The sequence below is a fragment of the Rhipicephalus sanguineus genome, chromosome 5 (genome assembly GCF_013339695.2).
Source record: "Rhipicephalus sanguineus isolate Rsan-2018 chromosome 5, BIME_Rsan_1.4, whole genome shotgun sequence".
Taxonomy (NCBI): domain Eukaryota; kingdom Metazoa; phylum Arthropoda; class Arachnida; order Ixodida; family Ixodidae; genus Rhipicephalus; species Rhipicephalus sanguineus.
Window position 1 is genome coordinate 54,580,693 of NC_051180.1, and position 17,405 is coordinate 54,598,097.

The following is a 17,405-nucleotide window of genomic DNA, read 5'->3' on the forward strand; positions in this document are numbered from 1 at the left end:
TTGAAACCGAAACTGACACTGGTCGGGAATGAGGAGCCTGGGATTAATGATCTGTCGCGCTCTGCAGCAAACGATGTGCCGTGTTATGACTAACAGGCACCCGGCAACACACTGCAGCAAAAAACGCGAGGCCGAAATTTTTGTGTCAGTACCCCTTTAATGAATGAATGCACAACTTTATTTTTCCCTGGTTAACGGGAAGGGGACAATGGGACAGAGGGGGGGGGGGAGGACCTACTTGAAGAAGGCCTCCTCAACCCTCTCAGCCCACACCAGGATGGCCTCCTGAATGTCGGGCTTCGAGCTGCGCAAGGCTGCCTCCCACTGCTGCTCACGAGAAATTAGGCGTGCCAGGAAAGGGGGAAGAGGGTTCTTATATGGGGCAGCGCCACATGATGTGGTTTAAGTCTGTTGCAGAAGCGGTGCAGAATTTACAAGAGGGAGAAGGGTAACTGGAGGGATAAATGCGGTGCAGGAGGTAAGGGGAAGGAAAGGTGCGAGTCTGCTCTGCAGATGTCGCCACAGAATTTCGCACTTGCGCGGGGATTTGTAGTAGACGAGGGTGGCTTTGCGAGCTTGTCGCTTTGTCATACACACACTGGCGCCAGTGCGCGTGTACATTCTACCCTTTGTCTCTATCTCTTTTCGCGCTTAACCCATAAAAGTAGCTTAACTATCCTTGTCTGGTGTCCTTGCCGAAGAGGTCGCAGTACGAACGATCGGTATTCTCCAAGAGGGTGATTGTGGTGGTGGGGGTGGTGGAGGTTGCACCTTTTGGCCGCTGGTGTTCGGTGATCGAGAACAGCAAAGTACGTTTGGTGTGTTAGTGAGAAGACAAGATGTCGGACAAGGTACTGAGCAGGTGCTATAAGAGGAATAAGTAGCTTTAGAACAAAGTGATGAAGATTCTGGTGAAGAGAAATATTATCAACCGGTATTCTTGGCTACATGTTTCTTGTATTGTCGCATTTGTGCAGAACTGTTTGTGTAAACTTAACCGTTGCAATTAGAGCGCGGCACTAAAGAGAAGATTTGCCGGTAGCATATGATCGGTGACTTAATTCAGCGTTGCACCCAACGCGCGTTGAGCTACGACATTCATACCGCAACGGGCTCCGCATATTCTTCGTTCTTGTATCGATCTAAAATTGCGGACAACAATGGAGCCGGACGTTTACAATATCTTAGCGAAATTTTAGGTTATGCGCGGACATTTCGTTTTTTGTGACTCTTTGTACTTTGTGAACCTTTCTGCTGAGTGGAGACTTGTTGTTATTGAAGGACCGGGACTAAGTGCGTCAGGTTTCATCCATATGCCTCTTTGCGCTTTGTGCTTCTTCACTATTGGCCTCGAGGCCCACCACTGGAAACGCCGGCGCCACCGTCGGCGTGACGTGCTTGGCAGGATCACGTGGTCTCAGCGGCCGCGTCGGCTGCTTGTGGCGCACTGCCGCGTGCTTTGAAAACGAGTTTCAAGTCCCACATGCGCTGCGGTCTGTTCAAATTCGGAAGTTTTCTCTCATTTTCTACTCAATTGAAACCATTGTAATAGAGTGGATGCCTCCGAAGACGACGAACATGGGGCTCTAGCACTCGGTGCCGCAATGCCGCGCTTACGCAAAGGAGCCCAGTGTCAGCCTGCACCGGTAACCGCGGGACAAGAAACAGTGTGAAGCATGGGTTTTAAAGCTAAGAACCGGCAAGTAGCCATCTGCTACGAGTCTTGTGTGCAACAAGCACTTCCGCGACGAAGACGTTCGTTACTGCGTCAGGCCTGCGATGTTCGGTGAGTAGCAGACAGCGCGCACTGAGACGATGGCTCGCGCGCGCTTCCCGCCGGCAAATGATGCTTATCTGTCACAGGATGGTAAAAGCGCTACCTTTTACCACGTGCGATGCCATCTCAGAACCCTCCAATACGACCTCTTGATCGTCGGCCCCGTGCTCAGCGTCCACAAAATCGGCTGCAGATGCGCAAGTCATTGTTTAGATACGTTGAATTAAAAAACGCACAGTGTCCCTTATGCATTCGTTAAAGATGACTAGAAGGCGAAAGCCATCTTCTTCTTGTCAGTCGATGTACTGATTCTCCCGCGCCCCCCTCCAAAAGCGTTCTGTACCTAACGCGGTTTTGCACGGCCTCCGTGACCGATCACGGAAGCAATGCAAAGCGACCATGGCGTGTGAATACGTCATCATGTGACGTCATAATGACGCTACATAACTTGGCGATCTGTGACGTCATGATGACGTCATATGGTGACACCATCACGTGACGATTATTTTTTGCATCACTCGTGTTGACGCCGCCGGCGCGGGACGCCGACGGGCAACCTTCCCGTTTGATGAGGCATGCATTGCTTCATAAGCTACATAAATTTTGCATTGCCTCCGTGATCGGCCCCACCGGCCAACTCCATGTATTTTCTTGGAGCCTCATTTATTTACGTGGGAAAGATGCCACCCCGTTGGCGTTATACACGACACTGCTGCCAAAATTGCTGGGGCACACGCCAAATAATTACTATTCTGTTTTGCGGCTGCTGGTTGCTGCAATACCTTCTATTTTATTCACCGCTATTTCAAGTTCATGTGGGTCCTAGTTCACAGCCGACGTTTGCAGAACAAGTCCGGCAAACGTTACTGTATTTTCTTTCTTTTCTAGGCGTCGCATGCTACTACATGCTCGGTCTCGTAGACTGGTTCTCTTTCCACCAGCAATCTCGAAGTGGTGAAGCTTTGGTCTATGAATTTGTTGTTGATAGAGAGCGGCAAGTTCACTGGAATGCAAACGGAACGATAATTAAGGAGAATTAAAAAAAGGCGTCGCATTTGCTCACGTTTTGTGTGAGCACCAAACGAAACGAATGCACTGAATAAAGAAACAGAAGCAGCGGCATTTGCCCGCTAAAAAGGCCGATCAATACGCAGTGCGAGAAAACTTGTCAAATGACATTGAAACGTACATGAATTTAGACCGAAAAAAAAAAAAACACTGATTCGTCGGGACGGCACATCACAAGTTGCCATGCGCACCGAAGCCGCAGTTGTAACGAAATTGTTTTTGAACTGCTCTGATACCGTCCGCGCAGCAGCAGTTGTTTGTGCACTCACTAATTCTCATATTTCGCGGCCTAAAGTTCACAGCGCGGTGCCGAAACGCGCTCGTAGCAAAAGCGAAACCGTCAGTACGAACATACATGCAGACGCTCATACATGCAGAGGCACCGTCAGTCGTCGAGAACCCGTGCGATCGCCGGCTTGAGGCTTCTTTCTCTAATGCTCCGCTTGGTTATACAGGCAGTCTACTCTAACGAGATATTTCACACAGTTTGCGCTCAGCGACTGACTATACCTTTTACGCAAGAAGCCGGCTCAGGGGTCTTTATCGCGGCGATAGTGTGAAGCGAGCGCTGCGTTTTCTGCAAAGAAACAGCGACTGCAAACTATCTTGCGCTTTCTCTTCGTCGAAAATGATTATTTTGACAGTAAAGAACACAGCTCATTTCGAAAGTACTTACAGAAATGCCCTGGAGGGCTTCCGCGAGGTGTTTTTGTAGAGCGCCGACAGCAAAACCTATGGAGAGCGCGCCGGCGGTATCCTGCCTAGCACGCAATCGAGGAGCGTCCGATAGAGGGCGACTCCGTAACTCCTCGAGGCCAATACTTTGCGACGACAACTATTATGCGAGAGAAGTAGCTGGCGACAGACATCGGCACCAACCTCTTTTTATATACATTTATTACAATTTATAATAATAATAATAATAATAATAATAATAATAATAATAATAATAATAATAATAATAATAATAATAATAATAATAATAATAATAATAATAATAATAATAATAATAAAAACAATAATAATAATAACCACAATTACGTACCACAGGATGAAGAAGGTCCTCAGAAATGCACTTCGATGTGTGAGGCCACCATCCTGAATATTATAAACAGCGGCTCAAAGATATAAACTGCTGTTGAAGCACATGAATGAAGGGGGATATTCATATGAATTTAATACCAACCTTATGGCTTGTTGAAACTCAGACAAATAATTAAAAAAAATTGTTGATGTGGTTAAACGCAATTGTGTCTGACAGGCTGGCTGGATACTTGTCGCCACCCGTTTCAAAAGTAATTCCATAAAAAAAAAAATCTTCTCTATGGAGTCCACCTTACACGTGAGGTTGCGGTGTCAGTGAAGCGAGGCAGTCGGTAAACAAAATGATGTTCTTTATTTATGACACGAGCCTGGAAGTTCATCATCTTATTCTTTTAAGCCTGTCCTCTCGTCGCACGCGCTCTTCACTTCCGGGCTGCGACGACCACTTGGGGAAGTTTCCTGCAGCTTTCTCCTAGGAGCCATGTTTGGTGGGACATCCGCTGCGTATGTACAGAAGAAGATAGAAAACTGCGATTACTTTCACCCACTTCTCTCCATACGCAGTAGCTTACGTAGGCACGACGCTCGTAATGCGTTTTAGATGTGAAGCATCTTATAGCGGTGTTCAATCCGGTGGTGGTGTGCGGCGTGACCACCCTTACTGCGAATGCGCAAGCCCTCTCCACACACCTCCTCCCCTCTCCCCTCCCCTCCTCCATTTTCCTCTCTCCCCTTTCCCCCTCCCCTTCTCCACTTCCACTCTCCCCTTTGCCTCTCTCCCCTGTCTTCTCCACTCCCCCTCTGAAACGCGGGCTCTACATGCCGAAACGCTGCTTCGCATCGCCTCATGATCCCCTTTAGTGGGAGATGGTGTGATTTTTTATTTTTCCCCAATGAAACATCGTTTGTCACACCGGCACCTCCGTTTGCTAAACATCAAAGTGTACCTACAGATTGTAGCAGCTGTCGAAGAACTCACGTGAACAACGCCCACACTTCCAGTTCATGAGCCGAACCGATACCCTTGTAGAAGAATGTAATTCAGCGTTGCACCCAACGCGCGTTGAGCTACGACATTCATACCGCAACGGGCTCCACATATTCTTCGTTCTTGTATCGATCTAAAATTGCGGACAACAATGGAGCCGGACGTTTACCTATACCGTTCGGAACGGTATTCCTGGTTTTCACTGCTACCAAAGTGCGTGAAATGTTCATAGCAGTGAAAATCTGTGATTTGGTGGAAACACGCAATAGATAAAATAGATAAGAGCAGTTTTCACTTACTTTAGACATTAGCAGAAGTGCGAGGCAAGAAAAAAACTTGGGGAGAGTTGGGCGGACGTCATTGCTTTATGCATTTCGGTTTGTTTCTTCTTACTGCACCTTACATGTAATGAGGTTCCAAGCAACATAATTCACGGTAGAAAAGTCAAGCCAACTTGCGCGAAAGTTTTCATGGTCTTACCTGGTAAGCTGGCTGTTACTGCGCACTGTTATGTATTAGCGCCATTTTTGAAAAAACGGTTGTGGCAACAAGAACATTAAGCAACTGGCGTTGTCATCGCGTGCTTCTGGATACTAATCGACAGAATATTTCTTCAGTACTTGGCTCCAGTGGAATACCTCGATTCAGCGACATTCAGGACCCTTTCTGGATTCGGCTATGTCAAAATTTCATAGTTTCTTTTCCCTTCCCGTGTGAACGCTTATCGGAACACAATCGGATGTGATACAGTTGCGAAGTTTATGCAATATGGTGCAGTTTCAGTGTTTAGTGTAGCTCCACTACTGTCTAAAATACTGCACAAACAAGGCCAATGCGAGCGTTAGGTTGTGACAGGTAAAATAGTGGACTATCGCTAGGCTATGGTGATGTTGTTGGCGGTGATTAAACATGGTACGTGCTTGACAAGAAGGATGGGTGGTTGATTGTAGGAAATAGGCTTAATCTAATAAATAAAGGATGCAAACGAAAAGCTTGAATATTTATGAAAGAATTATTTCTCGTGAAATTATTATTATTATTATTATTATTATTATTATTATTATTATTATTATTATTATTATTATTATTATTATTATTATTATTATTATTATTATTATTACTACTACTACTACTATTATTATTTCGATAATTCGCCCTAGTATAACATGGCGTCAGAGATGCACGAATCATTATTAATCAAAATGGACCACACTTTTACTCCTGCAAAGCTTTACCAAGTGCACGAGATCATTCAGAGTCCCCTACAGCTTGTCTGAAGGGGGCTTGACAGCGGCTACGATCATTTCATTTTTAAGAGCTACGTAGTCAAATAGCAGTGTCCACACGGTGATTCAGGCGCAGACAGCGGGGTCCCTCTCTTAGGTATATGCGTGTTTTACGCTGTTGCAAACTTGGCCGCGGCGCCTGCCCGACGCGTTGACGACATGCTAAGCACTCGTGGTCTGTCCCATCGAGTGACCCGCCAGCCCGTTGCGCCACTCCAGAGAAACAATGGAGGACGGAAAACAAGTTGTCCGCCTCTTAAAAAAGGCTGTACAACCATTTACTTTCAAAATGAGCTTTTACCTTAACCAGACGAGGCGGCGGCCTTGAACAAGATGTGGCGACTCTTTGAGCGAAGGAGCCCTTCTTATCTTTTATTGTGTTCATTATTAATGTCTTAGCTGTGCTTAGAATGAAGGTGAACGCAAGGAGGGGTTCGTAGAAGTCAGTGAGTGCGAGAGAGGTGAGGTCACGGCCGGGGCGGGGGGTGGGGGTGGGGGGGGCACTGTCATAAAGTCACGCCATAGTGTACAGGCGCCTGCCATAAAGTGATCCTGCTGCGTAGAACGCAAATAGGCGCACTAACGCCCGACAGGCGCAGTCGCTCGTCGCGTTTAAGAGCTCGCTCTTTATTTACCGCGAGTGGCGTCGTGTTTCTTTGCCAGCTTGCCAGCGATAGACCACACCGGCTGGCCGTGCTCAATCATCCAGCAATGTGCTTCGCTTCTGTGCGTGATCCCGTGAACACGTGCAGACACATAACGCAGGGGCTTAAACGCACGATGACTCGGCATGGGTTTGGGTAGATTCAGGGAAGGGGGCTTTCGTGTATTTACATCTTGTCGGGAAAGCGGGGAGGGGTGACTACTGTCGCATGCATATTCGAGAGAGGGTGACTGCTTGTTCGACGGAAAGCTTCCTGCAAGCGACGATAAGCTAAGGTGCCAGCCTCAGCGCACTGTATTCTGCATAAGTGCTTCCTATATTGTCCCTGAGTGCATGTCACTGAGCGCGTGGCAGTAAACGTTTGCGATACGCAGGACTCGCGCGAAGCTCCGCTTCGCAGCACCGCGCAATATAAAACGCATTGACACAGTGGGATTTATACATAGTCAAATGTATACAATCTTATATGGACATGTCAATGGTTACAATCGAAACGCTCCCGTCTACTACTGCGAACCGGCAATCACTGCAGTGACACGACAAGCTATGACCGCTGGATAAATGATAACAGATTCTACAAGACACCACTTGACTTCACAACACCGGTCTTACGGCACACATCTATAGTACACATACACACACAAAGTATTATGCCTGAAGGGCAAGTCCATATCGCGATAAAAATAAGTTAAACTAAACGTCTGCATTCTGGGCTACGTACTCACACTGAGAGCTGACGTTTGTGTGTATCTCTCTCATCCTACATTACACAAAGCCTTCAGAAGGGAGAGTATCTCGGTGAGTATAACGAGCAACGCATCGATGGAACGTGTAGGTACCTAGACTTGCCGCATACCTCGTCTATTTGTCACGTGGTGACTGATCCGACTTTCTAACCCTTGGAGGATAGAATATTCGTTGACGGAAGACGGCGTATGATCAGGTGTTCCGGAAATCTTGACGTATGGGGATTTCAAACGGACGCTTGCGCAAAATTTTGTGTTCGCTGTAAACGTGAGGGAAGGCAGCCTCACTGTGCGTCAAGAAACACATCCGCGCGCGTCATTACGGCGCGAGAGCGAATTACTGGGAAAGAAGGGGGCAAGCGACGCACCAGTTTTCCTGGTGTGACGGAACGCGGCGGTTGAAACAAAATTTCATTATGCGAAGGAAAGTGCACTGTCGAACGGCGAGAGAAATGTTGTATCTTTCGCACAAGCGTGGTCACAACTGAAGCACATGGGGGTGAGGGTAACAAGGAAAGTTACTGGGTGTTATTAGCGAGGCGTTCGTAATTTATGTTCTGCTGGTCAATATATAGGTCAATGCTGCAATACCCCTGTAGACCTGTCCAAACGTGCCTACAACGCATAGCGATGAAGTGAATACACTGCTTCTTGAAGCCCCATCGTTTTCTGTTTTTCGAGGTCTCCTGATCGCCAGTGCGATCATTTTAAGGCAGTCCTACATACGTATGCGCGAAGTCGTAGCTGTTTGCGCAGCGCGCGTTAAGGTACGTCAGCTGGACGAAGGCAGTCGGGAACATTGCAAGACTTCATGTTCCACAGTTTCTTGTAATCGGATGTGAAGTTCAACGAATCAGTGAAGGCCGCACATATGTTCACGGTTCAGTCGCAACCACGGAGACAACGAGCCAATTTAGTAAACTAGACCTCCGCGATGAAAGACAATTAAAATCCCAATGGGACATACGTATGCTTACATTTGTTGCGATCACATATGCCACTGCAGTAATGTGCTACTTTTCTGCGTATCACTCGCTAAGGCACACCCGCGAAGCACTATTACTATGGCGCAGCTGCAAATTATCCTAGGTATCAGGCTTCCGACAAACATGTGTACATTGATATCAACTGCTAGATCTGACACATTCCACCATGTGCATACCACGCACTGTATAAGGAAAATTTATTGGGTGTTACAACGCGGGTCTGGCTCAGCGGTTTCCATGATATTGGAATCTCCTGCAAGGCGGGCTGTATCTTGGCGCATCGTGTAAGCTGTCAATAAAGCTTACTTTTTTTCGAAAGAAGGACAACAGCAGGCGCACCAAAATTGCCATGTATTTTTTCGCTTTACTCATTCCTCGCCGCACGTACACAAGGAAAGAAATTGCTTCTCCCGCGGCAGAAAATTGGCGCGCTCACCTCTCGCGAGGAAGTGTCACGGAGTTATGGCAAACTTTTTCCTTCGCTCGTGCAAGCGTCCGCCCGATAGGTGGAATAGCCCCGGGTCGTTATGAACGTGACGTATGTGCGAAAGGTCTAGCCAGTCAGCGCCCCATTAGGGCACGGATGGTGAGCTACTTGAACAGGCAATACAAACGTCACAGCGTTCCCGTGCATTAGCCGACTCATGCCTGCTCTATTTGTTGCCATAAATACCTTTGATTCCAGGCCTTAATTAAGGATTGTCCTTAATTGTGCGATTCCGTCTGCTGCACTTGTACTATCGGCGCCAAATGAAACGCGAAGAGCGGCAAGCCTTCGCAATGATATGGTGCGCGCCGTCGAGTCATCACGATGGACAGGCGAGCATATGCGCAGATGTGCCAAACGGGATGCGCAAGCCTGTCCATGGTGATAGCTGGATGGCGCGCACTATACCATTGCGAAGGCTTGCCGCTGTTCGCGTTTCATTTGGCGCCGATAGTACTTTCTTTGATTCGCTTGGGTCTAGTGAAGATCACCTGTCTCAATGTCATAATCGTTCCTTCAAATGACGACCTTCATTACCAATAGTCAGGACGTTGTTTACTTCGTTGCTAACGCGAAAGTGCATCGGGGCGTAGAATTCACCAAACTTTCTTTCGTAAAAGTACGTTACCACTGGCCCGCTGACTTCACTAATGATATTCCCGTAGTCAGGATTGCGCTGAAATTTTCTCTTATGAACAATTCTAGGTGTAATGGTTTTCTGTGAATACAGACGCGTGGGCCGAACGTGGAACGCTTTTAGTTCTTAAGTGTTGTTTTCTAAGGGCCGGTTGCCTTCGATACTAATGACATATGCAACGCCACAATAGTTTGGTACTTGATCTTACGAAATGTTGTGGCATAATATAAATATCTTCCAAATACGGGCTCAGGATAGGAAGAACATCATGTCCTGGATTAACATGATGATTAATGCTTTGACACTGCATCATATAGTATGAAGCTCTGAGTTGGTTAGCTAAACAACTAATTAATTATAGAGCTGCTAAATTCACGTTCGGAGAGGCAGTCCTCAGTCAACGTGTCGATCTTGTTGGTTTTTTTTGGACTATATATTTGCACCTCTAATTGCCAATGGGGAAAGAAAGCAAAGAAAGAAGTGATGGTTTATGGCTTTTTCAAGGAAATCCGACGTAAAACCTGTCTTCTTAGGAAGATTTGAAGATTTTTTGGATGTTAAGAAATAGAAGAGCATAGATTTGCATGCGTGCAATGTGAGTGTGTAGCCTATAGCTTTGATTCGTTATTCTCTAACGCACCACCGAACCCGCAAGCACACCTCCTCGATCTAAATCCGCATCCAAAGTGTCTATAATAACTCATGGCGCTCCAACCATGAAGCATTCTCAGGGCGAAGCATGCCGTATTTTATTACACAATGATAGATTTACTTCCCTTCCGTCTGCAACATTACAATGTCTCAGATTAAAGGCAAACGCAGTGGTCTAAACGCTCCTGAAATACCTTGATAAAAACGGAATCGAATAATAATGAGACACATGTTCTTAACGAAATTTACAAATGTGGCTGTCACATATCTGAAGAGCGTGTAGAGTTGCATCTGGTAGATGTCGCGCGCTACAATTTGTCTCCAACGACGCAACGTTTCGTTTGAGGTGACGTTGAGATCTTCGCTTACGGTTCCTTGTAGGGACGGCTCATTGCTCTCCATTGGTGCAGTACACAGCGCTCTGAATTGTCAGCCTTTTTACTAAACACGCTGAGTGTTTTCCTATTATTTATTGCTCTTTCATAGTAGAGTACATATGGTACTCTAAACTGTCGACCATTTTTCTAAACACAGTGGTTACGGTGCCGTAGAAGAGTACATAGTAGAACACTGCACGGGCCCGGGCAGACCCGAAAGCCCGGGCGCCGGGCCGGGCCGCCCGAAACGTTTTCCGGCGGGCCCGGGCTGGGCTCGGGCTTGAAAGTGCGGGCCCGGACCGGGCCCGGGCTTGAAGCCGCGGGCCTGGGCCGGGCCCGGGCTTGAGGCTGCGGGCCGGGCCGGACTAGGACCCACTCATAAGGCTTAGGCCGGGCCTTCGAGCAGGCGCGAACGTTGTGCATTGCATGGCCTAAGGCATTGTGCGCCAAGCTGAAGTTGAGTTGAGTTGAATAAACTTTATTTGCCCAACGGTTGATATTGTGCCCGGAGCTAGTGACATGTGCAAATAGCTGGCTCTTAGTAGAGCTTAGAAGGGTGAAACCTTTCATCTGGAATAGCATCATGTGTGGTGTGTAGCAGCTTGATCATATAATTATACTGTACATGGCGATTACGTTTCCGTGACGACGTGACGATATATAACGTTAACGTTTTTTATCTTGCTGCAACAAATTAATAATCAGGAGGTTCTTTTAAAAAATTGTGTTATTAATATTTCCAATGCGAATGTAGAAAAGAGCATTAAAGAAAATGTGCCGGGTTTGCTTCTATCCGCTTCTTCATGTTAGTTGTATACTTCTTTTAAATAAATTTTGTGGCTATGTTTTATTTTCACTATACTGTTACTGTAATGACTTGCCATGTGCCATATAAGCAACATTTCATTTATATTCCTTGGTATTACGTACCAAAACCACGATATGATTACGAGGCACGCCGTAGTGGGTACCGGATTAATTTCGACCACCTGGAGTTCTTTAACGTGTACCTAAAGATAAGTAGACGGGTGTTCTTGCATTTCGCACCCCATCAAAATGCGGCCGCCGTGGCCGCGGGAACTGCACCCCCGTCCTAGGACTTAACAGCGAAACAGCTTAACCGCTGAGTTACCACAGCGGGCAAAGTAGCATTTCGATGCATGTAGTACACACCGGATTTTCCGTCCGATCGCCCGCTACAATGCGCAAGGCATCATTAATAATCATCATCAACTAATATCCTCTAGCGGGCCCGGGCCTGGCCTGATCATGAACACGCGCGCCCTGGATAAGTTTAGTAATGAATGCCCGGACTCGGGCCGGGCTCGGGCTGGGTTCGGTCATGTACGCCCAGGCCCGGGCCGGGCCCAGGCTTCATAAAGGGGGCCCGGGCCACGGCCGGGCCGAAAAATCAGGCCCGTGCAGTGCTCTAGTACATACTACTCATAATCCTTCACGCGCTTTTAAGTGCGGGGCACTTTAGGGGCCCGGGCTGTCGTAGGCTGTAATCTGTCATCTATCGTTTGTCATCTGCTGTCATCTTATGCCGTCGTTTGGCGTCACACAGGAAAACCATTTATAGTATAGCCATGTATAGAGAGGGAGGGCAATGCATAGCATAGCCGTGTGTAGTACAGTATGGCAAGGGGTTGGGAAATGGAAGTGTGGGTGAGGAGGAGTGATGTGAGGGTGAAGAGGAGGGAATAGAGGGGTGGAGAGGGCGCCACTGCATCACAAGTGAACGTTTCCTTTCTCGCCGTGGATGCCGAGAAGGCTGCACATTTGGAACGCCAGCGCTTGCTTGCCCGTGAACGCTAGCATCGCCGATGGACTGGCGAATCACTGCTCCGCCCTCCTTACACTTTTCACGTTGAGTGCAACTGCCTACATTGTTTTATTCCTAACAACGTGCATCTGAAAATGTATTTTCTATTATTTTCTGCACTGTTCTATACAGCTCTTCAATAGCAGAGTGCATTGCACTGCAAGTATCTTCGAAGATGTGGTGTAAACACATCTTCAGTTTTTACTGATCTCTCATAGTCGAAGTCATGCTGTATTCTAAGCCGTCTCTTTTTTTTTTCATAGCGTCAACTTCGTGCCGGGTATGAAATGAAAAGGGAAACAAGCGTGCTCTTTTACTGATGTCGTTTCCATGACGGAAGTGACGTTGGTCAATTCTTGGTAGAGCCCCGTATTAGACACTTTCGTGTAAAAAAATTAGGAAATCCTCCAGCCGGCCTTATGCCTGACGCGCGTCATATAATCACCATCTAGAATCGCCAAGCAAAACCATGGGAAGTTATGCCAATGCAAGCACGATTGTCAGATAGGCCACATTTACCTGGTATTCTTAATTGTGCAGTTGCCGTTATCATGCAGGTGCTGCCTTAAACATTGCTCGTAATACAACTTCAGTTCTCTCAGTAGTCGCTTTCGTGAGCCAAACTCAAGGACAGATAATCCGAGTCACTATGGGAGCACTGTGTGGCATAGTGGCCGTTGCTGTATGCGGTAGGCGTCCAGGGACAGCCGGCCTAACGCTGCAAACAGCTTACCACCACACTGAGAATCGGCCAAAGAACGGGCTATCCAAAAGACGAAAAGACAAAGCAAGTAAAAAATTTTAGAAAAAAACGCATAATACTTTGTCATTTTTATCTCTTTTCTTTTTATTTATTTGTTTTCTACCCGTCTCAAGAGCACACTCTGTAACAGTTAACCTTTACATTAGGTTACTGCTCAAATAGGAGCCGCTTACGTCTTAATAACGAGTGCTCAGCAGACAGCGTTAAATCTTACCTGCGCAGTCTGCTCCTCTCGCTTTTGTGAGCTTGGTGCGCTGCTAAATTAACGAAAAAGCGCCGATCGAATAGATGTTGCTGAATATTTAGGTGGCGCTACCCGTCATCAGAGAGTGGCAGAAGCGCGCTATAAAATATAAAAATGCTCTCAATATAACTAAACTTTTTTCGCTTCTCTCAAGTATATTTACTGCAGTTCCACTCGAAACATGAAAGTGTAATATAACTGAAATAATTAAAAACGGAAGGCGATTGAAGACCGAAGACGCTTTATCATTCATAGTTGGTCTGAAGCGGAACGACGCATTCTATTTGGAGGCATAAACCAAATAAACAACCTTCGCATCTGCGCTTCTTTCTCCTGTCCAGACGAGAGATATTTTCCATATGTCATAGCGTATCCTGATTCCTGGACTCATTATTCACCTTGATTTTACACACAGGTAAAGGTAGTCTTGTGTCAGCACCTTTTCATTTCAAGAATTTACTTGGAGACTTTTTTCCTGCTTTTTATCCCTCATTCCCTTTCCCCCAGTACAGGGTAGCAAACCGTACGCGCGTGTGGTTGACTTCCCTGCGTTTCCTATCTATCTATCTATCTATCTATCTATCTATCTATCTATCTATCTATCTATCTATCTATCTATCTATCTATCTATCTATCTATCTATCTATCTATCTATCTATCTATCTATCTATCTATCTATCTATCTATCTCTCTGTCTGTCTGTCTGTCTGTCTGTCTGTCTGTCTGTCTGTCTGTCTGTCTATCTATCTATCTATCTATCTATCTATCTATCTATCTATCTATCTATCTATCTATCTATCTATCTATCTATCTATCTATCTATCTATCTATCTATCTATCTATCTATCTATCTATCTATCTATCTATCTATCTATCTATCTATCTATCTATCTATCTATCTATCTATCTATCTATCTATTCTCGTTTTGTACTTGGAGACTTCGAACGCTTTAAACGCTGAATGCTAAAGTGGCACCCACCTGTGTTGATGAGGAGTTCGTCGTTGCAATCAGCTGCTCACGACTCCGCCAGTGGTCTGAGCGATCCAGTCCAGATATTCGGTTACCCTGGTGTAGACATCGGGGTAGTCGCGATGCGCACAGCCCGAACCGAAGGACACTAGGCCGGCGAGCACCCAGCTGCCGTCGGCGCGTTTGCACTGGAACGGGCCACCCGAGTCGCCCTGCAAGCACACATATAGTCACGCCAAGCCTTTAAACACAGGATGACGTGGCACTAAAACCTCCTGGTATGCATCTAGCTCAGGGGGTGTATTCCAGAGAAATATGCATTTTCTTGCAGATAGGATGGTTAGCAAACTTTTGGCTTGTCGGGACGTACTAAGGAATAGTGCTTGCCTGCACAGGCGTGTGCAGGATTCCCCATTATAGAGGGCTGGATGGATGGATGGATGGATGGATGGATGGATGGATGGATGGATGGATGGATGCTATGAGCGTCCCCTTTATAACGGGGTGGTGACATGTCTGCCACCAGGCTCGAAGAAAGGAAAAAAAAAGGAAAACCTTCCTTGTTTCATGTTGGCCTAATACCTTATCTACATTGATTAAATCTATGCAGCGCCTCCTCTATATTTCAGTGCCTGGGCGAACGCTCTCCTCGGGCCGTCGCGCGCGCGCTCCGCGTCCGCTCGCCGCTGCCGCGTGGTGGCGCTGTGCAAGTAGACTGCGGGAAGCTGGCGCTCAATGGTCGCGCGTATCACGAAGCTCACGAATTAGTGTTTGCATCCGAGTTTAATTGCATTTGTGCTATTTGCAGTCTTTCACAGGTACAGCGGGATGGAAAGAAACGCGAACATAGCGGCGCGCTGTTTTCATCACGCTCTAACCGTGGTGGCAATAAAAAGATGCTAGATGGTCTTTTATTGTGTCACGGATGACGTCGTGTTTTCATCAATCATCCAGGCTATAACCACTTGAAAATAGATGCGAAACAGCAAAGAATACAGATGCCACATGTTCGCGTGTCTTTCCATCCCCGCTGTACGTATTCCGCAGGCAGTCTGTCAGGCCGTGCTGCCGGTTCGATACTTGCACTCGAGTTTGATAGTATTCGCGTTTTATTTTTTATTTCAGGCTATTGCAACCGCCCCAATGCCTTAGCATGTCATACTGCTGTGTTCCACTCTGCAAATAGAACTGAAAGAAATCGCGATTGTCTTATTTTTACTTCCCTTTATTGATAAAGAAAAAAAATCTCACAGGGTTCCTTATGCATTCATCTAAGACGACTGAAAGGCGAAAGCCATCTTCTTCTTTGTCTTCCAGTCAATGTATTGAACATTCCCTGCCTCCCTCCGAGATATTTCTGTGCCTAACGTGGTTTTCTTACAGCCTCAAGGATCGGAGGCAGTGCAAGCTTTCTGCACATCAGCGGAGGCACGCACTGCCTCCCTGATCGGCCCATTTTGACCAAGCGAAGGTGTAATATGACGACGTCACGTTGGGTGACGTCACGATGATGTCACAAAATTTTATGATCACGTAATTATTTTTTGCATCACTCGCGTTGACGCCACCAACGGTCAATTTTCACGTTTGATGAGGCATCTATAAGGCTTTTGCCTTAATACACTATGCGGCTGTCGTTCCATTAAATTCCAGCTGTCGCTGGTGTTCAGGAGAGATGGCTTGAAGTAATTAGGTGGGATAATTGGTCTGCTAATACACCTTCAAACAACACTAGAATATGCAGCCGTCGTTTACCACCCGAAGATTTCATAGAATATAAGAAGCGGCGGCTTGAGAAGGATGCAGTAGCGTCATCTTTGCAGACTACCATTCACGTTTGCAGCCCAAGGTAACAACTGAACCAAGCACGACAAGTATCCCTAAACGTGACCGTGTTGCGTCCGAACAGTCAACAAATGCATGTAGTACCAGTAGCAACGCTGCCTGGCGAAACAACCGACAATCATTATGTACAGTGTCACAATAAATGAGTGCACGAGGCTGAGTAGGCTGCTCCATGCGACAAAAGCGTCCAGGTCGACAGCCATTCAGCCTCTACTTTGCTCACTACCGAAAGGGCCAAATGGAAGAGAAAAGAAAGAGAGCTGAGGAGCCAGATACTGAGGCTACAACAATCCGTCGACAAACACAACGACGAGCTCAAGCAACTGACAACAAGTCGCACCATTTTTCACGCCTTTCACATTGGCTCAAGTTGAGAGTCGGCACTATGACTTTATACTTGAACGACAGCGTCTGTTCACACACATGGTCAGTGTTGCAGGAAGCGCGCGGCATATGTAGCTGTTTGTGTTTGTTTTTCGTACCACCACGATTTAGCTGGTTTAAGCTCTGAAATGGTGGAATCACTTGGCATAGTTCTTTTTCTGGCACCAGCTGTTGCTTTCTCCCGGTGGCAACAAACGTAATTCTCAAAAGCTTTACGAAGGGAACGGGCAATCACGTATATCCCTGGAAGCAGTCTAGTGACATTTCATGCGCATGAACTCCAGGCTTGCGTGTAGTGTGATACACCAGTAGATGGTTGCACGCATCGGGAAACTTTAAGCGCCCAAGCTTTCAGTATTAGCTCTTGGCAAATGCTGCTTTCGAAAATCGACTTTCAGACAGTCAAAAACCGACTCTCAGTCAAGCGAACGTAACGGTGACAAAACAATTTTCCGCGCATCACTGGCATGCACTCTCTGGTATCGGGCTAGCAGACGACGCGCGAGCGTCTCGATCAGATAGTCGCGGAAGACACATGCCTTCGAAATTGGATGGTTGTCCAAAACGACAAGTGCTTCATGATTCCAGTTTACAAGTTTTCATTATACTTTAAACAACGCGAATAGAGCCGAAAACTGAACCATCAACAGCTTCGAATGCAG

The 17,405-nt window shown here is 46.7% G+C and overlaps 1 protein-coding gene across 1 annotated transcript in view; it reads right to left on the minus strand.

The window, feature by feature from the left end:
* Nucleotides 1–14,530: 14,530 nt before the first annotated feature.
* The window catches only part of LOC119393644 (transmembrane protease serine 9), a 44,632-nt gene continuing 41,757 nt past the window's right edge, over nt 14,531–17,405 (minus strand). Inside the window, exon 11 of the mRNA XM_049415938.1 lies at nt 14,531–14,726. Within this exon, the coding sequence (XP_049271895.1) occupies nt 14,553–14,726 (174 nt within the window). The 3' untranslated portion in view covers nt 14,531–14,552. The remainder of the gene's footprint in view (nt 14,727–17,405) is intronic.